Raw genomic sequence first — 20,730 nt, forward strand, 5'->3', positions numbered from 1 at the left:
AATCACATCCCCCATTTTGAAAGTGTTAGTACCATTAATGGAAAAGAATACTATGGTGAAAACCTGTTAATTGGTCACTGTATCATATACATTGATATATGTATCAATGAAAACGAACGTCTTTCAGTTGACAAAAACTCAATAAAACAGATTTAAAAGTTGTGACTTGAGAAAATTACATAATCTAGGACATTTATACAGTGCGTGCCAAACTGTAAGTCTATCCCTCACAGCTTCTTACGAAAATAAAACCATAATTTTATTATAGTAAACTGAAAAAGTGTAGTAAGTTAACCATGTGTTTTTGGCGGATTGATTAGCATTTGTATTACCACAGTTTTGCTACAAACACTATGGTCAAAATTATTTATTAGACAGACACTAAAATACCACAATGAGAAATGTATTAATATTAATACAACCGGGCCTTATTTTCGTGTAAAAACCACCCAGTTCTGAGGCTTGGAGAGACACTGCCACCTGTTGGTGGGTGCGTGTTACTGCGTGCCGTTGCGTCAGTCTGAGCTGACCAATCAGAGCACGCGTACTGTTTTTGAATTATAGCGGCAGTATGGCGGAGCTTAGAAACAGTGAGGTGTTGTTTTTATTGACGTTTCGAGGCGGAGAACAGTCTGTTACTTTCTCAACATCAAAACGGAAGTAAACGGGAACGGGAAAGAGAAAGGACTGCGAGTTTTAAGCCGTAAACAAAATTACTTTTAATTTACAAAACGACTGTTTAATGATAGGATATCAACACTTGCAGGTCAGTTTTAGTTATGCTATTTGTTTATGTAAATGTGTATTTTTAAGTCATATGACATGTTGTTCACCTCCCTGCACTCGTTATTATAAAACAATGGAGACATTTGTGGACTAAAGTTATATGTAGGACAATATTAAAACAATTTTATTCAAAAAGTGTTGCGTTTGGACCCGTAAAATCATGGAAGGAACAAAAGAAGGAGAAAACACATCATCTTTTAATAGAACAAAAGAAGTGAACAGGACTTATGTGATCTCAGCACTCACAAAATGTGGAGAAAGCACATTTAAAACACCATCTTCTAGTGCCAGACTCACTCTTCAGAGAAAACCCAGCAAACCCCATGTAAACCACCATGAAGAAACCACACAAGAGAACCAAAGAGAAGAGAAACGCCTGACCCTTCAGCGCAGGACTAGAACTGGGTCCATGAACAGAACCAGAGTCCTGACCGAACCCAATCCAGCACCATCTCCAGCCAAAAAGTCCCACGAAACAATTAAAACACCTGGGACAACCTCATGGCGTGCTCAGAAAACAGGCTCTGAGAAGATCAGTGCCACCCATGATGAGGGTAAAACAGTTTCGACACCTACTAGAAGAACCCAGTTTGAGAAATTAAGTGTCAAGAGAGATGTCTTTGAGAGGTTAGCTGGTAAAGATGCATCTAGACCCACCACTGCTGGAAGACAGAAGCCACCACAGATGGGCACTGAAACCGGTGGAGGAACCAATGAGAAGGTTCTGATTGGTGGTTTAAATAGGCACATGACTCCAGCATCACATTCAGCACAGGTGAGGAGACCCACAACACTAATGAGCTCCACAGCTCATGGCGGAACAAGAGTTTCTAGAGCCACTGCTGCTGAAGGAAACGTTCCTCTTGACGCTGTGAGCAGAGCAAGTGCTCGACAACCTCAAGAACTGAAGATGGAGAACAGTACGGTCACTGTGGCAGTTCGAGTAAGACCTTTCAGTTCAAGGTAAATGGTGCGTTTCTAAATTTTTATTTTGGCGGCATGTTGTTTTGAGAATTTTTAGTATGCACTGCTAAATAAATTTGTTATTTAAAAAACATAAGATGATTTTGGCATGTCTATCTTACTGAATCAAGTAGGTAGAATCAGAAAATATTTTGGAAACTAATTAATTATCAGTAATTACAAACCAACACCTGTCTTAATCTCACTGACTCCTACTGAATTTATTTAATTAATAATTTGATATATATATATATATATATATATATATATATATATATATATATATATATATAGTTATTGCAAGAAATTCGAAATAGTTTTAGTATTTAGTTTATGAACATTTTAATATAATGATGTTAATTATTAAAACAATATATATATAAGATTTTGTCATATATTTTATTATTTAATGTTACTATATATTATTTTAGTGGACAATGCCATTTATTTGTCCTTAAATGTACCGCGTTTTTTGTGTCCGCAGGGAGAAGAATGAGAAAGCCCGTCAGGTGATCTTCATGGACAGCCAAGAAACTGTAGTGCAACATCCTGATACTAAACAAAACTACCCATTTAGCTTTGACTTCTCTTTTTGCTCTATCAATGAATCGGATGCAAGTTTTGCAAGTCAGCAGATGGTTTATGAAAAACTGGCTCGGCCCTTGCTTGAAAGAGCATTTGAGGGATTTAACGCGTGTCTTTTTGCCTACGGCCAAACAGGGTCTGGAAAGTCCTACACGTAAGTGAGGTTTCTCGTTGACACTGCTTTTTAAATAAATATTTAAAACTACTTATAGGAAAAACAGCTTACTATTTACATCAATAATATATAAGTGTGATTTTGGATGTTTTACAGTATGATGGGTTTTGGTGAAGAGACTGGAGTTATTCCCAGATTCTGCGAGGAACTTTTCTCAAGATTGTCCAGAACTGAAACCAAAGAGGTTACTGTCCCATAGAATGATTATTTATTTAGAATTTACTGATGAATTATAAATTAAAAAAAGGTTTGTTTAACTTTCTAAATGCAAGTTTGCGTATTTTAAAGATCTCTTGCCATCTGGAGATGAGCTATTTCGAGGTGTACAATGAGAAAATCCATGATTTGCTGGTGGCAAAGGACGGACAAAACCAGAAGAAAATGCCTGTAAGTACAACTACTCAATAAAACACATTAAATGCTACAAATGTCATTTTGGTTTTTTGTTTTCCTAATTGTTCACTAATTCCGTTCTTTCCAGTTGCGTGTCAGAGAACATCCTGTTTACGGGCCTTATGTTGCAGACCTATCAACGTAAGCAAACATTTAATCCAAAAGCCACAGTTACTATGCTCATAGGGAACCTGAGAATTGTTTTATTGTTTTTATTTTGTTGTGTCTTAGTTTTGTTTAGTTATTTTATTGTTTTTGTTTTGGTTTGGCTTGGATTAGTGTGTATTGGTTTGGATTCAATTGTTTTCGTCATTTTGTTGTGTTGGAGTTTTGGTTATTTTTGTTTTTTTATTTGTTGTTATTGTTTTGATTTGGTAGGTTTTGTTATTTTATTTGGTTTTGGTTGATTTTGTTTTATTTTGTTGTGGTTTTGCTTGGTTTTTGTTTTATTTTGTTGTGTTGTGGTTTTGGTTAGTTTACATGTTTTTGTTTTGTTATTTGTAGCATTGTTTCGGTTCTGGTTTATTTTGTTCTTTTGTTGTGTTGTAGTTTTTAGTAGTTTTTTTCTTGTATTGTAGTTTTGTTGAGCTGTGATCTTAGTTTGGATTTGGATTTGGTTTGTTTTGTTCTTTTTTTGTGTTGTAGTTTGGTTTAGATTTTTGTGTTTTGTTTATTGTTTTGGTAGGGATTCGCTTGTTTTTGATTTGTTTTGTGCCACTGTCACTAATCTCTCTGCTGTCTTTCAGGAATGTAGTCACGTCCTATGCTGATATTCAGGTAATTTTCTAATTTGCATGTCTGTTAACTTTATACATTCAAAGCCTGTTTTTTATGTGTTAATTTTTTCCTCCGTCATCTTCGCAGACTTGGCTTGAACTCGGTAACAAACAGAGAGCCACGGCCGCCACCGGCATGAACGATAAAAGCTCCAGATCGCACTCTGTTTTCACTTTGGTCATGACACAAAGTAAAGTAAGACCTTTAGATTTATTTGATTACATTTGCCTTAGGCCGTGTGTCCACCGAAGCGTTTTTTCACGCTCCTGGCGTAAAATTCTAGTTGTTTTCAATGGGAGCGCCGCGTTTTTTAAACGCCATGAGCGTAACGAGGCGTGTATTTAACGCTCAAGCGCTGAGCGCCCGGCGTTTTTTACTGGTCGGCGAGAGTTGAAAAATGTTCAACTTTGGGTAAAACGCTGCGCTCATCACTGTCACTTTTTACACAGCCGTCCAATCAGAGTGTCTAGCGTTTTCAGCCGGCTAAAAACACTTTGGTGGACACACGGCCTTATTGAAGTGAGATGCTACTTTTACTTCAACCAACCAACCAACAAATGAATAGTTTGCATTTGTAATGGTATATTCATATGATGTTGTTTGTATGCGCACAGACTGAGTTTGTGGAGGAAGAGGAGCACGATCACTACATCACCAGCCGGATAAACCTGGTGGATTTGGCAGGAAGTGAGCGCTGTAATTCTGCCCAGACCAGTGGAGAACGGCTCAGGGTAATCCAGCATCCAATAGCTCTGTTTATTCTGTACTGATTACCCATAATGCATTCTGCTGCTGACTGTTCTCTACATGTTAAATAGGGGCATATACATTTGCTCTGACAATGATTGGATTATGGCATTTTCTGACATATTTGTAATGCGGATTTATTTATTTTTCCCAGGAGGGGGCAAGTATCAACAAGTCTCTGCTCACGCTGGGAAAGGTGATCTCATCGCTCTCAGAACAGGCTCGGAGCAGAAAGAAAGTCTTCACCCCATACAGAGAGTCAGTGCTCACATGGTGAGAAACTTATGCTTTCCAGTTAGTTTTGAATTATATAATATTTCACTGCAGTTTTGTTACTTCGAAAAAATAACAACAACACAAAACAGCATTCGGAGCCTCTGCGAAATAATGCATTTTATCTGCCATGATGTCAGGGTATTTCAGTGTCTTTTTTTTCTTTTTAAAATTATTTGTATTATTATTATTATAATATTTCCCTCTCTTTATCAGATCTAAATAGTATATATAATATATAAAAGTGTATAATAATAATAATAATAATAATAATAACAGTGATAAAATAGAATTCTTTTTATATTATTTAATTGCAATATCATTTATATAATAATGTTTTAATAATTATAAATGTATGTTATAATTTCATAAATGTAATAATAAAAATGTTATTATATATATATATATATATATATCTTCTATAAATTTTAGATATTTATTTTACATATATATATTATAATACCAGACCAGTCTGGTTTCTGTTTAGTCAGCAAAAGTGGAAAATAATTTCAGAAGTGCAGAAAATGACATAAAAAAGATTATGAAAACAAATGAGCAATGATGAATTGTGTGCAATAAGACCAGCGACTTATCAAATTAAAAAATGGGGCTTAGTTTCCATTGAATGTAAAATATGTCATAACATGCGAGATGTTTATCTGTCCCTCTTGTGTTCAGGTTACTCAAGGAAAGCCTCGGTGGGAACTCCAAGACGGCCATGATCGCCACCCTGAGCCCTGCGGCCAGTAACATGGAGGAGAGCCTGAGCACGCTGCGTTACGCCCAGCAGGCCCGCATGATCATTAACATAGCCAAAGTCAACGAGGACACCAACGCCAAACTGATCCGAGGTCAGTCACCTGTCTGTTTGTGTTTATGCTGCTCCGTCAGCTGTCATAACCATCAAGAAGGGTGTGTTGTGAGAAACGCACCAGCACAGCTCTCCTCTAGAGGGCAGCAAATTCACTAATGTGACGCCCTCAGTGATTTGTGCTCTGCACAGCCACAGGAATTAAAATGTATTTTATTTCCCTTTGCATGGATAATGTGAATGTGTATGACATCACCTGTGTGTCCAGAGCTGAAAGCAGAGGTGGATAAGCTCCGTGCGGCTCAGATGAGCGCTCAGGGCATCCAGCCAGAGAAAATGAGACTGTTTCAGCAAGAGATTGACACTCTTAAGACTAAACTCTGTCAACAGGAGCACGAAATGGCTGAGGCTCACAGGTGCGTGGATATACAAAACTCAGTGTTATGACTATAAAAATTAAATAAAGTCTCGTTGACAACCTATTTTATTTCTGAATTTAACCGTTTTTGAGAGACATGAACTGATGGTAATGATGTAGTTGGGTGTTACCAGAATGGAGCAGAAATATTTAAAGAATAAATTCCTTTTATTTTTTGTCCCTTTTTATTTTTGTGTTCAGCTTATTGACAATAATTGACAATCAATTTTTGTGTACTTGATTTTAAATGGCTTACTACTACTATTATTAATTTAAATATAACAATTATAATACTTTATATTATAAAATAAATAAAATAATTTAATAGTTTGATTATAAAATAGCAATACATTCTTTATATATATATAAAACTGTTATTCAGCAAGCATGTATTATACTGATCAAAAGTGACAGTAAAGACATTTATAATGTTACAAAAGATTATATTTATTTCAGATAAATGCTGTGGACTTTATATTCATCAAAAAATCCTGAAAATTCCATAAAAAATTAAGCAGCACAACTGTTTTCAACATTAAGTCAGCATATTAGAATGATTTCTGAAGGATCATGGGACACTGAAAACTGGAGTAATGATGCTGAAAATTCAGCTTTGATCACAGGAATAATGACATGTTATAATAATATTACAATAGAAAAGTTTTTTTCAATTGTAATAATATTTCACAATATTATTATTTTTATCAAATAAATGATACAACCTTGATGAGCATAAGAGACTTTTCATAAACATTGAATAATCTTACTGACCCAAACTTTTAAACAAGTAGTCTAGTTAAAAAATAATCAAAGCAAGTTTTGTGCTTAGTTTTTCAGTAAGTGAAATGATACATTTTAATCGTTTACCTTTATTATGAACCAATATAAAAATACATGTGAATAAACATGTTTACTAAAATCTTGGTAGCATTCAGGAGTGAGCACAACCGTAAGCTCTCTGATGTTCCTCCTTCCTTTAAAGTCAGCGGGCCCGTAGCCAGGATAGTTTGAGGGTACGGAATACGGTTTTAGAATAGAAAAAGCCCTCTCCATCTCTGTGCTGACAGGATGTTAGAGGGTTGAAACATGTTTGGCTGTTTTCCCAACCCATGACATCATGTTGACATCAGTGGAAAAGTAAAGCCGTTTCAGACGGAGTAGTCATGTTATAATGAATATAATTATATTTTAATAAAAGAATACGAAGACAGTTTTTCCATTGGAAATAGCATGCGTAGATGAATGCATGCCATGTAATATTTTGTTTATAATGTTTATATGCATTTTTTTAATTAAAATTATATTAAATGAAATAAAATGATACCATTTAAAACAATATATATAAAAAATGACATACAATAATTCTAAATGTATATTGTATTTTCTAATAATATAAGATTTTCTCACAAACTTGCACTAAAATGTTGGTTTTTAAATGACGTACAGTTGAATTATATCAAATTTTTTTCTTTTCTCAATGAATATGTGCAGAACATGGAAGGAAAAGCTGGAAGAGGCAGAGAGGAGGAAACGTGAGGAAACCAAAGAGCTGCAGGTAATGAAACTTGCTAATAACAGTCAGACTTCAATGTCTGATGGATCGATGAGCTTTTTCAAATGTTTCATTGCCTTTTTCTTTTTTTTTTTCTTTGTCTGTTTACTCTCTGTTCCTCGTTCAGCGCTCTGGCGTCACCTTTAAAGTGGATAATCGGCTGCCTAACCTTGTGAACCTGAATGAGGATCCGCAGCTGTCGGAGATGCTGCTGTACATGATTAAAGAGGGCGAGACCAAGGTCGGCAAGATCAAGTCTGAGTCTGCCCACGACATCCAGCTGTCTGGAGCTCTCATCGCTGATGAACACTGGTGAGACCGATCGCATCCACAGTCTAGGTCCAGCCACTTTTCCTTTTTGATTCGTTTAATAGGAACATATCAGGTTAATTATGTAACTTTTTTGTTGTTGTTAAAAATGAACAACATTTAAATGTCAATACATCAACTTGTTTTTGTCTTACCCTGATTTACTATGGTAAGCCTATTATAAGTGTTTATATTTTAGACCAGGTGGAAATTGTATACATGCATCAGTCATCCGTACGTGTCCCGTCATATCTGTAAATAGAGAAAAGTTGCTCCGGCTACTTTGACTTATGTATGGTGTGTGAGTGGCAGAGATTAGTTGTCGCAACGAGCGAGAACGGTTGACATGGGCATGACGCAGCTAAATCTCAGGCCTATGGGGAATCACCCGTTTTATCAAAGGAGAGTCGAAAAAAGAATGCGACAGAGCTAAAATAATATTTTCTCCTTAACTGCAGTGAACCAAAGACTATAAGTTACTTTGCAGCTACATGTCAACTAACTGTCATTAGAGTATTAGTAGACTGTCTGCTTAATATCTGCTAACACTTTATTTTGTTGGTCCCCCAACAGATATTCTACTGACTACAAGTAAAATAGCAGCTACAAGTCAACTTGTTCTCCTAACCCGAACCCTAACACCTAACCATAACCTGACAGTCTACTACACTCTACTAATACTCTAATGACAGTTAGTTGACATGTAGTTGAAAAGTTACTTATAGTAAGTAGAATGTCGAAATACAGTGTAACAAAAAATTTTAAATATGTAATTTTGGTCAAATGGTATATATTATATATCAAAGATGAGTTTTAAGGGATACAATTATTGACTACAGGAGGACTTTAAAGCCTAGTAGGGAATGTTTTATGAGTAGTAAGATAACTATATTCATCGACAGTCACGCAGAGCAAAGTACAACCAAAACAATGTTCTTCTGCAAAGTGCATGCAGTTGTTAAATATTGTACTTTTACACATGATTAGATTTACACATTTAAAGGGACAGTTGACCCAAAAATTTAAATTATGTCATTATTTACTCATCCGCATTTTGTTACAAATCTGTATAACTTTATTTCTTCCATGGCAGTTTTAATTTTTAATATTGATTTACTTTTAATTTACCTAAATCTAAAACTCTAAAAATAGTGTTTGGTAATAGAAGCTGAAATATATTAAAATATTGTTAGATGCACAAACTTTACTCTAGTTAAATTATATATATTTTTAAAACATTAACTTAAAGTGAGCATTAGATAATGACAAAGGTAATCTAAATGTAAAAATAGAGGAAATGAGCAAATAAATATCTAATATTAATTGATATATTTCCAATCTTCCATCTTGTTTTCAGTGTCATCTCCAGTGTGAAAGGTTCCGTCAGCATTAAACCAATGCCGAACGCCAAGACCTTTTTGAATGGACATCTTGTGTCTGAGGTCACCGTTCTCCAACACGTACGTTTTTGTTGCTGTTCTGAAGCGAAACCTCTGAAATGATGTCCATTCTAAGAACCTCCACATAAATCATTAAATTGTTTATTCTATTTTACTCTGTTTTAGGGAGACCGTGTGATTCTTGGAGGAGATCACTACTTTCGGTTCAACCACCCTACTGAGGTTCAGAGCGGGAAGCGCGCATCCTGTTGGACCACAGGAGACGGTCAAAAAGACTTTGAGTTTGCCAAAAACGAACTGCTATCGGCCCAGAGACTTCAGTGAGTATAAGCCCAAGATTTTCCACTACTAGGGCTGGACCCGAATATTCGTTCGGTGGGTTGGTATTCGATTTGAAAATGTGACATTTGAATATTTGTGTTTTTTTTGTTTGTTTTGTTTTTGTGCACACCTGGCATCCCCCTCGACGGTTCTCATTTGCGCTTGAATATGTTTTACACTATAAAATCTGGTGAAATATAATACTTAACATATAACTTCATTATAGCTACTTAATAAATATATTTGCTTCTTCTTGGACTACTAAAAGTGTTCCTGCAACAGGAGTATTCTCTGGCTAGAGCGCAGAACAGCGGACTTTGTATGGACAGAAGTGCATGCCTGAGCTTGTATTTTGGGTTAAGCTGCGTTGCTTTGACATTGTGGAAAATAGAATAATAGAAACAAAATGTATTATCCTTTTTACCCGTTATTATCAATCTAAATTAATCTACTGCGAAATAGAGGAGAAATTTTGTTTTTTAAATAGAAAATAAATATAGAGAAAAATATTAGAATACCTTAATAAAAAATTTGATCAAGTTAACAGACCTGTGTGTGTGTGTTTTATATCACTAGTGCAGTGTCCGTTCTCGGAGCATATAGGCTAAGCTCTGCTCGCGTGAGGCACGCCGCTTCCCGTTTGTGCTGTTCTGTAGTTTACTGAAAGTTTATTAATTCTGAACGTGTCGCGTCTCGCCTGTCTATCTATATTGCACCAAATACGACACTGCACTCCCTTGTGAAGTCGTTTGGATGAACGGTTCTCGAAATAATCAAACTGCAAACGGACAGAGACGCACGCACATTTGCACACACACGCAAGGTCTCTCACTCTCTCCCTCTCTGTCGATGCCACTGTTGCCAACTATTTTCAAAGGAAAGTAGCTAACGTCTTCCCTAAAAGTCGCTAAATGTCGCTAGATGATGTCATACGCCAATTAGCATATTCATGATGTTGCGTTGTACTTGCGTTCTGCCTGCCTAATGTGTTTTCTCTTAATTGCTCACATTCTGTATTTTAATATAATATATAATATAATATAGCCGAATGTCCAATTAAGCTGTTCTCATTACCTATTTTATTTTTGTCAGACAATAGCTTAGAACAAGTAGCTATGATAGTAAATGACTAAATTTTTTATGTGTAAAATTATCTGAATTAAGAGAAAAAAGCTCCGTGATAGTATTACAAGTAATAAGCACAAGAAAAGAAAGAAAATTAAAATGGTCAAACAAAACTCTTTAAATATAAAACAAAAGAGAAGCAGATAAGTGACAAGTCCGTGGAAAAACAAAAAAACTGGCGCGCGCTCAACACATGATTGTGCTGCTGCTCGTCTCAGCCATCCACTGAACAAGGTAGACGCGGCAGGGATAAAGCAAGAGCTCGCGCTCGCAGAACAGTAACGTTACTGGCAATATCTGGAGGTTACTGAGGTTTGCCTAAAAAGTCGCTAGATTTGTCGGTAGTTGCTTTTTTGAAAAAATGTCGCTAAAGGGGTCTGAAAAGTCGCTAAAAATAGCGACAAAGGCGCTCAGTTGGCAACACTGGACTCGTGCGCGTGCTACACGGTTTGGAGCTTGCGAGCTCTAGATTCCGGGAGATTTGAACTAATTTGCGGGCATCAGGGAGCCGCTGTCAATATGCGGGAGACTTCCGGAAGTTCCGGGAGACTTGGGATGTCTGAGACATATAGAGATTCCGAAGCTTTAAATATTCAATGTCATTACTACCGATGCTTCGGAAGCTCAAAAAATGGTATTCGGACCAGCCCTATCCACTACATGACCTCATATTTGACTTTCTTGATTTTTATCATCACTTTTCCTTATAGACTTGAAGCGGAGATTGAGGAGGCTCGGTTGAAGGCCAAAGAGGAGATGATGCAGGGCATTCAGGTGGCCAAAGAGATGGCACAGAAAGAGCTGAGCGAACAGAAGGGTCTGTACGAGAACAGGATCAGAGCTCTGGAGAGAGAGCTGGTAAGTAGACGCATGTCAATGGATCGCATGTGCGACTCTGGTGTTCTCCAGTTAATCTAATGCATCCCCAGGAGGAGGAGAGCGAAAGGAAAAGAGAACAGGAACTTGATAAAAAGAGGGTCGTCAGCCAAATCGAGCAACTGCATACAGCAAAGACTCTACTGGAGCACGAAGTCAACAGCCATAAAAGACGTCTGCAGATGGAGGCCCAGGCTACTAGACAGGTACAGAAAGACCAGATTCAATCAAAATTGATGCCCTTTGTGAATTTGAGTAAAAGTCAATACATAACGGTAATTAATATGATTAGCCTTTGGCTTGACTACGTTATCAAACCGCTAATGTTACACAAACTATGTTCTCGTTTGCCATCTCCGAGTCAGACTGCTGCCTTCTAACAATCAGTGTCCTTAGAAATAATGATAGGAAAAGCCCTGCCTCACAGATTGATGGGATTGGTTACGTGTTCATTACAGTAGGAATAAGGGGCGGTTTCAAACCGTGTTTTTGAGACTGTCTTTGTTACACTGCAGTTTTAAAGTGCCCCAATTATGCTATTTTAAAGTTTTCTAATGTTGTTTTGGAGTCAATTTCTCATAATATACATTTGCACATCACCACATTTTCAATGATTCTCAAACGACTCGTCAGATGAATAAATCTCGCTAAATCCCTCCTTTCTGTGAGCTACTCTGCTCTGATTGGCCAGACAGCTCAGTCTGTTGTGATTGGTCTACCGTGTGATACACTACTCAGTCTGAACGGCCTTTATCAATATCCCATAGGATAAGTCAGCATTTGGGAAGGAGAAAGAAAAAATTGAAACAAGAAGATCCAAATAAATCAGTTCAAACTACCTCAATTCACACCTTCATACAAATTTATAACTTATTTGTAAATTTCTACAAATACCTTAATAACAACTAGTTATTTAATTTAGTTATATTGTTTCTCAGTTTTATATTACTAGTTTAGTTTTAGTTATATTATTTATTCAATAAGGTCTTAATTCTATTATATTATTTAATGAATTTAGTTTAGATTTAGTTATTTAGTTTAGTTATGACTAAACTAAATAAATTTACCATAACTAAAGAAATAGCATATTTTATTTCCCCCCCCGTTTATTTTAGTTATAATATTTATTCGGTTAGTTCAGTTATTTATTCAGTTAATTCTTAGTTTTAATTTAGTGAATGTTTATACAGTTTATTTAGTTAACTTTAATTATTTTATTAGTTTGTTATACTAATTATTTAGTTTAGTTATTGTTATATTCATTTATTTAGTTAACTTAGTTTTAGTTCTATTATTTAGTTTAGTTATCAGTTACTTTAGCTATATTTATGTTTAAAAAATTTTTTACATTTGTGACTTATTCAGATAATTAAAAAACATTTCATAGGCGATGGCCGATCATGATGTCCGGCATGCTAAAATTGTGGAGGCCCTTGAGGCAGAGAAGAAGAAGATTGCAGAAGATCTTGCTCAGATTGAGAGGAAACGTGCTCTTAAAGTGACCCAGACCCCTAAAACAGGTACATAGACACTTTTCATTTGAAAGACCTTAATGGAGTTTTCCATTAACAATGTTCTTAACACTGTGGTATTTACCATATTTTTCTTCAATGTTTGCAGCCTTCCCACAGTGGGACTCAATGAAGCTGTCTTTGATGATCGAAGAAGCAAACAAAATCAGTGCCAAACTCCGGAAACGCACAGTCTTCAGCAGGTACAATTATTCTGGAAAAGTTAGTCCAGCTAGTTTGGCTACAAATTGCCCTTTGTGAGGACAACATATATGAATCATATAAAAAAAAATTTCAGTAATAGCGTAAAAATATATATTTTTAATATGCAGGCATTTTTTTAAAATCCTCCCTTGTTCATTCTGGACATTAAAGTGTTTGAATGGAAAAAGATGTGGGTTTGTGTTTTCACAACAGACATGAGACGAGCGATAAAGAGAACGAGGGTGGAGACGCCCAACTGCAGGTCCAAGTTCAGAACACCAAACTGGGAATTTCCACCTTCTGGAGTCTGGAGAAGTTCCATAGCAACTTGGCAGCCATGAGGGAGCTGGAGCAGGTGGCGTAATAAAAGATGTTCACACAGTTATAGGCGTAAACATGCTTCTTGAGCTAGTGTGCATGTTGACGTTTCTGTAGCGAAATAAATGCCACGACACGTGGTTCAAAACAACAGTATACATAGCTGCATAATAAATGTTTGGCTTTTTTGTGTTGTTCTTGTCTTGACTTGTTTTTGTTTTGTTTTTGTATAGAATCTCACTTAACATTGGAAAGTTTTGCTTTATTTTGTTTTATTTTTGTCTGTATTTAGTGTTTGTTCTGTTTTATTTTTTGTTTGTTTGTCTTGTGTAGCATTGAAATTGGGAAGTTATTTTATTTATTATTAATTTTTAGTTTTAGTTTTGTATATTTTTATTTATTTAATGTTTCTGTTTTATCTTGTTTTGCTGTTTTGTTTGTTTGTTTTTTGTCTTGTGTAGCATTTCACTTGACATTGAAAGTTATAATTATTTTTTTTAATAATTATATTATTTTAATAATTATAATTTTATTTAGTTTAGTGTTATTTAAAATATTTTAATTCTGTGTTTAGTTCCGTTTTATGTTTGTTTATTTATTTTATTTATTTTTATTTTTTTTTTTTTTTTTTGTCTTGTGTAGCATTTCACTTGACATTGGGAAGTTGTTTTAATGTATTTTATTTAGTTATATTTCTAACAGTTTTTTTTTATTTGGTGTTTAGTACAATTTTATTTTATTTAGTTTTGTTTTGTCTTGTTTTGTGCAGCATTTCACCTTACAACTTTGCGCTACACTTGACTTGGAAACAGTGATGCGTATTTAACCTACAACTAACAATAATACATGAGGCCATTTGAAGCCTGTATATTTCCTTGTAATTACCCAGTAAAAGCAGGAAGCATGTGGTATTGGCATTTGTTCCTATTATCATAAAAGAATCGGAGGCTAAATCAAGTCTGATGTTTATTGGCTGTAGGGGGAGAGCGCCTCCAAAGATGACGACGTGTTTTACAACCCTAATGATGAGTGGGAACAGGACCTATCTGCCTCTTCCTCAACCTCATCTTTCTCTCGCAGAAGGTATTTGAATTTATTAGTCCACAATGGTGCGGTTCTGCTCTCTGTACTTGAGGAACGAAAGAACAGAAGTAAACTTTGTGCCCAAAACTGGTTCTTGTCTTCCACCATGATGTTATTTTTCCACTTATAAACCAAGCCTTCGGGAAAAGCACATTCCTGCAACGTTTTAGTTTGACCTATTTTTATTGCCTTCATGAACATGTGACTACAGCAAAATTCAGTATTTTTTTAATCAGAACTCCTTCTACACCTCTGAAGCCCTTCTTCTCAAAGCTTATACTGTAGATGTTCCTTTGTGATTTCCTTGTGTCTTTCACTCCCTGAAATGAACAGTAAATGATGTTCAACTCATAGTGTACATCAATGTAACTGGCTGTTGAAGAAGAATTATGAGGCTGATAATAATTGTTCAAGTTCAAATGTATCTGGATTTCTTTTTATTCTGTTTCTTGTGACCCAGGAGTAGAAGTTTGCTAAAGGGCAGGAGGATATCTGGGCGTCTCTATGAGATCCGAGTGCACCCTATTCAAAGCCTACATTGTGGTCCCTCACAGTCCACTGGTAAAGTACCTTTTATATCATCTATTTGTGCGTAATGAACTGGCTTTATGATATGACGTTTACATTATTTTATTAGCCTAGCACCGATTTTAGCATCATTTAAATTTAGGGTTGGGAATCGAAAATCGATTCCAATTCTGGAATCGGATACTTAAGGTCATGAATCGGATACTTGTTACACAATTTAAAATATAATAAACACCACAACAAATATAAGAATTTTCAATTTTGATTTCATGGTGACTACGCCCCCCAACACACACACACACACACACACACACACACACACACACACACACACACACACACACACACACACACACACACACACACACACACACACACACACACACACACACTCTATGTCAATGTGGTCCAAACAATGCTGCTTTGGCTCCCATTGACTTTCATTGTATGGAAACCTTCTTCAAAGTGCCATAAAATACAGTCTAGATAGGAAGCTCTTTATGTTTTTGAACATATTTTATTATTAAAACTAAACAAATACATAAAATAAGTAAAACTTAAAATGAAAACTAAACAATAATAATAATAATAATAATAAATAATATTAATTAATAAATAATACAAATTAAAGCTAAGCAATTAAATGCTAAAATATTATATAAATAATATGTAAATCATACTAAAATAACCTGCTTAAGAAATATGACTGTATCTCCCTGGGAAATGAGTGGCTTTGATATTCCGTGTCTTTTTTTCCAGGGCTGATGAACAAGCCGCACTCTAGCACGTCTGTCTCCGCCCTTCCAGGCATCTGCAAAGATCTGATTGGTTCTGCCGTCTCACGCCTGCGCTCCTGTCAGTCGGCCGAAGAGAACGAAAGCTTGGCCGACAAACTGACCCTAGACCTGCTGGCGGTTCACAGCGCCGTGAGGTCCATCGCGGACCTTTACGAGCACCTTGACGACGACAGTCAGGAGAACCGTAAGCGACCAAACGTTTTTAAGAAACCTAAATCAACAGAGCCATTCGTCAGTGTCAATATTCAGCTCAGTATGAATGCATAACACCTCTGTCATCCCAGCGCTACACAAAGAGCCTCATTTCGTTCTGTTTGTGTGTTTGTGAACAGTGTTTGCCTGCAGTGCAGAAGCCCAGACTCATCTGGTGAAGGCCACCTCTGCTGTTGAAAGGGCCGTGTTCATTACTATGCACTGGGTCTCCAGCATTAAGCCCAGCTCTAACACAGTGTCTCAGAGAGCCGAGGAGCTCAAGACGGAGGTCAAGAAAATCGGTGGCTACCTTCAATTACTCATTCAGGTGCTCATCAGAGTTATAAATCAATTTATAAAACCCATGTTGCATTTGTGTTTATTTATCTTTAGAGGGACAGTAGAAAATTTTTTTTAAATGAAATCATCTCATTAGAAATGTAATCAGTGTTTTGTCGTATATTTTTAAAGAACCTTTGTTTCTTGTTTTGTTTTCCTAGATTAAAACACACAAAAAATATATAAATATAAAAACAAAACAAATTAATAGATAATTATAATTATTACTGTTTAGACATCAAATAAATGTAAATGTATTAATATTATATCTTTAATTTAGTTATTTTCTTTAATTTAGTTATTTTCTTTAATTTAGTTAAATTTAATATATATATTTTTAAATTAAAATTATTATAATAATAATTCTTGGTGTATTTATCCAACATTTTGACATTTTCATAATCTATATTTTTTTATTTGATTTGTACTGATTATTGAGTGGTTTAAATGTGCATATATATGTATTAACAGATACAACTTTTGATAAAAAAATGATTACTAAATGTTGAAATTAGCAACAGTGTTTCTGCGGGTCTTAAAAAGGTCTTTATACAAATATATAAACATTAAATCAAGATACATTTGCTTGAGGTGTAAACATAAAAATGAAGTCTTGGAAAACTGATCAAAATTAAGTGAGTTTATAACAAGAACAAATATCTGTCGACGAGTTATGAAAACTTCCCATTGAATTAAGCTGATTTTTCTGAGCCTTGTGGCTGATATGTGGTCTTATTTTAATCATAAACACTTAATTTTGATCAATTTCACAGAAAACAAGACTTCATATTTTATGCTATTTTGTATCTCCAGTAAATGCATCTTGATTTCCATTTTCTAGTGGTTGGGAGCAGAGTGATTTAAGCTGCTTTTTTGTGTATTTAAAATGAATTAAAAAGTAATGGATATCAGTTGGAGGTTTTATCTTCAAACTCTGTTTTTCCTTAGACATTTGCATTTAGAGAACATTGATGCATTGTGTTCCCTTCAATTTACTTGGTTTGTTTAAAAAAAAAAGTACCTTTTATAAAAGCTGCAGAAACCAGATTATTAAATACCATGGAAGTATTTTTGATTGTTAGGTCATGTAAACTGTTTACTGGTGGGTTTTTGTGTTGTTTTTTGGGGTAATTTTTTTTGGCCTTACAAGACGGTGTTGGTCTTTCTGTGTCTTCGTCCTTTAGGGTTGTGACTCTGAGATCTCCTCTATGGTAACAGAGGCCCAGAGGAAGGTTGCTGGTTGTATGAACGCGGCTCTCAAAACTATCGGTTTGCTGGCGGCAATGAATGGGACTGATCTTCATTTGTCTGAACTCGGTTCAGAGGACATAAACAATGTGGGTAGATTCCCTCATCTTTTGCACTCGCTGACGTTTACATAGTAAAGGTTTGACCAGTCGGTTCTCTTGTTTTTAATTGATCTTTCTTTTTAGAGGTCAGTTGTGGATTCTTTGCAGGATGGGATGCATCAAAGTGTGACAGATCTTCTCTTAATGGGTTTGAAAATCACTTCTGAGATGGTTCAAGACACTCAGATGAGTCGCGCTGGAACACCGGTAAGTTCTCTTAATAAATATTTCACTTCAAGGTGCATTGTGTAATATTTAGGAGAATTTGTTGACAGAAATGCAATATCATGTACATAACTAGGTTTTTAGTGGTGTATAAAGACCTAATGAACCGTTATGTTTATATGACCTTAGAATGAGCCATTTCTATCAACATACACCGCGGGTTTCCTTTTACATTGAAATAGCCATTTTGCACCGACAAATGCCACTCTGTTCTTCGTGCGAAGAAGCTAGCTAAAGTCAGCTAATAAAACACTGACGCAATGATGAACAAGTAACAATAATATTTGCAATAACATATCGTTTTACTGAATAATCAAGTAAACCTGATTTCTTAATTTATTTTTGTAAAGAAACCTCATTGCTGAACTGGCTACTCTCTGCTGTCTCGGACGACGACGTCTTTTCCTGTCGGCCACTGTAACTTCTGTTGGTTGCAATTTGCAACCTAACCACTAGATGGCACTAAAAATTACACAGCGCACCTTTAACAAATAACATGGAATATTATTTCAAACTCAAGAAATAACCGTACAATGAAATCTTGATGGATCCAAATAATAGTGTAAATACATTTAAATGTTTTATAATAAGGGATTTAAATATACACTTTAGCATCATTTTATAATCTTTGTTGATTTTTATGTTTTACAGATTCAGCAGTCCGCAATGTATGATGTCGCCCACACTCTGAAAAGCTACTTCGACTGCTGTTTGTCGGTACGCCTTGCAAACAGCTGTTTTTGTCATTGAGGTTAAATGTTTTGGATTGATGATTACCCCAACAATGAATGAGGGGGACAGTGCTTGTAAAACGTCGAACCTGAGCGGTCTTATCACACGTCTTGGGTCGTTTTGCTGTTTAGAAAATAAATGGATTGAGTAAAGCGTCATCTGTCACCTTAATGAGGCTGTAACTGTTATCTTCAATACACAAACTACAGGCTCGATGGTATTGTTCAGCAAGAGAATGGGATGCTGGGATAAGGAAAAATGGATGCATCTCACCTACTCTCCCATTTCCTTAAACCCTGTGGGCTAAAACAAATAAGAGACCCAGTAATATATACATTTATTAATATATAGTATATATTTGTTTTATTGTATTAAATGTATATACTACTGGGTCTCTTATTTATACAAAAAACAAATTGTATATCAAACAAAAAACAGATCATTATTTGTTATTAGGTTTTTGTTTTATTATTTAGTTTTTGTTTTTAATTGTTTTTATCTTGATTTTTGGAAGGTTTGGTTTCTGTTTTTATTTAGTTTTTGGTTTAAATTTTTTAATGATAGTTTTTTTTATTGGAGGGGGGGGGGGGGTTGTTTGGGTTTGGTTTTTGTTTCGTTTTTTTGGGTTATTGGTGTGTGTTTTTTGTCTAGTTTTTGGGAGGTTTGTTTGGTGTGGTTTTATTTTTTGTTTGGTTGTAATTATTTTTTGGAGGGTTTGTTTGGGTTTGGTTTTTGTTTTAATTTTGGTCTTGGTTTTGGGAGGTTTGTTTAGTTTTATTTGGTTGTGTAAAAAAATATTTTTTTTGGGGGGGGGGTTGTTTGGTTTTTGTTTAGTTTAAGTTTTTGGTGTGATTTTTAGTTTTGTTTTTGGGATGTTTGTTTGGTTTGGATTTCATGTTGAAGAGCTGTTTGTTCACAATCACATCTGCTTTTTCACAGGAGAGGTCAGGTTCCACTGAGAATCGTTCAGAGGAAGGTAAAGGCTCAGACTTGTGTGATGTTCATAGCACCACCGTTAAACTCCTCAAGCTGAACATGGCGATCAAAGACCTCCACTCCTCTCTGTTGCGCTATCTGAGAGGTAAGGCATTCTTTCCACAATAACATGCATATGTAATGCACACATTATGACAAATATGTAACATGACTTAATTGTATTAATGTATAATACAGGGAGTGGCGATGCTGGCCTTAGTCAATCTATACTGTCTTCATCCAAGACGATTGATGATGTCATCAATGGCCTTCAGTGCGAAATGGGCGGAAGACGTTCCCCCAGTCTTCAGCTTCCGTGTGTGAAGAACGTCATGGTTGCCCGTGATAAAGTGCACTCTGCGCTGCAGGCTTTGTCAGAGGTGTTTGATAAATGCACAGACGGAATACAGAGGCTGGGCACAGATAGAAACTTTGTTCAACAATGGTATCTAAATGACAACACAAATCGGACAGTGCCTAAAGTCGTGTATACTCTTTCCTCAGGTATTAGCACATGTTCCAGAGATGCCCGCTGGGTGTGATTTGGATTTAAGGGGTACTAGTCATGTATATAACCACATTGGCTGTGATGGTTACTGCTAAAATTGGCTCACTTTTCATTTTGAAGTATTTACAGTATGCACTCATTCAGGCCTGCAATATTTTGTATTTAATTGTAGGATTTTAATGAAGGGCTTAATAGTATAACTTAAGAAGATGGGTTTCTGTGTATTTTGCAAGTGATCAAGCACAAAAGTCTTTTATAACTTGTGCACGTCTGGATATATTTTTGCACTTGAAACCTTTGCACAGGCTTAGTAGTGCTGGTGTTTCACAATTTCATTCGCATGGAGTTTTTTGCATTTGTAGCAGCATTTACTTTGGATCATGTAATTGTTTCACACTAATTTATACTTTCATTAATAAAAACTCACTGGGACAAGAAGTCTGGTGTCCTATTTAAAC

General features: G+C 35.6%; 1 protein-coding gene across 2 annotated transcripts; it reads left to right on the plus strand.

The window, feature by feature from the left end:
• Positions 1–568: 568 nt before the first annotated feature.
• Positions 569–20,707, plus strand: kif14 (kinesin family member 14). Of its 2 annotated transcripts, XM_077226640.1 has the most exons (30): positions 657–1,749; positions 2,234–2,488; positions 2,606–2,693; positions 2,798–2,896; positions 2,991–3,043; positions 3,649–3,679; positions 3,767–3,874; positions 4,294–4,410; positions 4,581–4,699; positions 5,378–5,550; positions 5,779–5,926; positions 7,420–7,483; positions 7,608–7,792; positions 9,147–9,249; positions 9,355–9,509; positions 11,346–11,493; positions 11,565–11,717; positions 12,899–13,031; positions 13,132–13,225; positions 13,440–13,581; positions 14,524–14,627; positions 15,088–15,188; positions 15,915–16,136; positions 16,285–16,472; positions 17,668–17,820; positions 17,917–18,039; positions 18,709–18,774; positions 19,729–19,870; positions 19,963–20,144; positions 20,269–20,502. In XM_077226640.1, the coding sequence occupies exons 1-30, from the start codon at positions 947–949 to the stop codon at positions 20,365–20,367; spliced, it is 4,551 nt and encodes a 1,516-aa protein (XP_077082755.1). In that variant the 5' UTR covers positions 657–946; the 3' UTR covers positions 20,368–20,502. The 2 variants fall into 2 exon arrangements, with proteins under 2 accessions (XP_077082754.1, XP_077082755.1); XM_077226639.1 differs by having other exon boundaries at positions 569–1,749; positions 19,963–20,707.
• The last annotated feature ends 23 nt before the right edge of the window (positions 20,708–20,730 follow it).

Source organism: Siphateles boraxobius, unplaced genomic scaffold, assembly GCF_051911475.1.
Source record: "Siphateles boraxobius isolate OS27281-9 unplaced genomic scaffold, OSU_SipBor_1 13, whole genome shotgun sequence".
NCBI classification, from domain to species: Eukaryota; Metazoa; Chordata; class Actinopteri; order Cypriniformes; family Leuciscidae; genus Siphateles; species Siphateles boraxobius.

What these genes read in the sequence shown, in the direction of transcription:
- kif14 (XM_077226639.1), top strand. Translation starts at nt 947, where the DNA reads ATGGAAGGAACAAAAGAAGGAGAAAACACATCATCTTTTAATAGAACA. An exon ending in AAAACCAGAAGAAAATGCCT is followed by an intron (nt 2,897 to 2,990) that starts GTAAGTACAACT and finishes CGTTCTTTCCAG; the next exon opens with TTGCGTGTCAGAGAACATCC. An exon ending in CCATGAGGGAGCTGGAGCAG is followed by an intron (nt 13,582 to 14,523) that starts GTGGCGTAATAA and finishes TATTGGCTGTAG; the next exon opens with GGGGAGAGCGCCTCCAAAGA.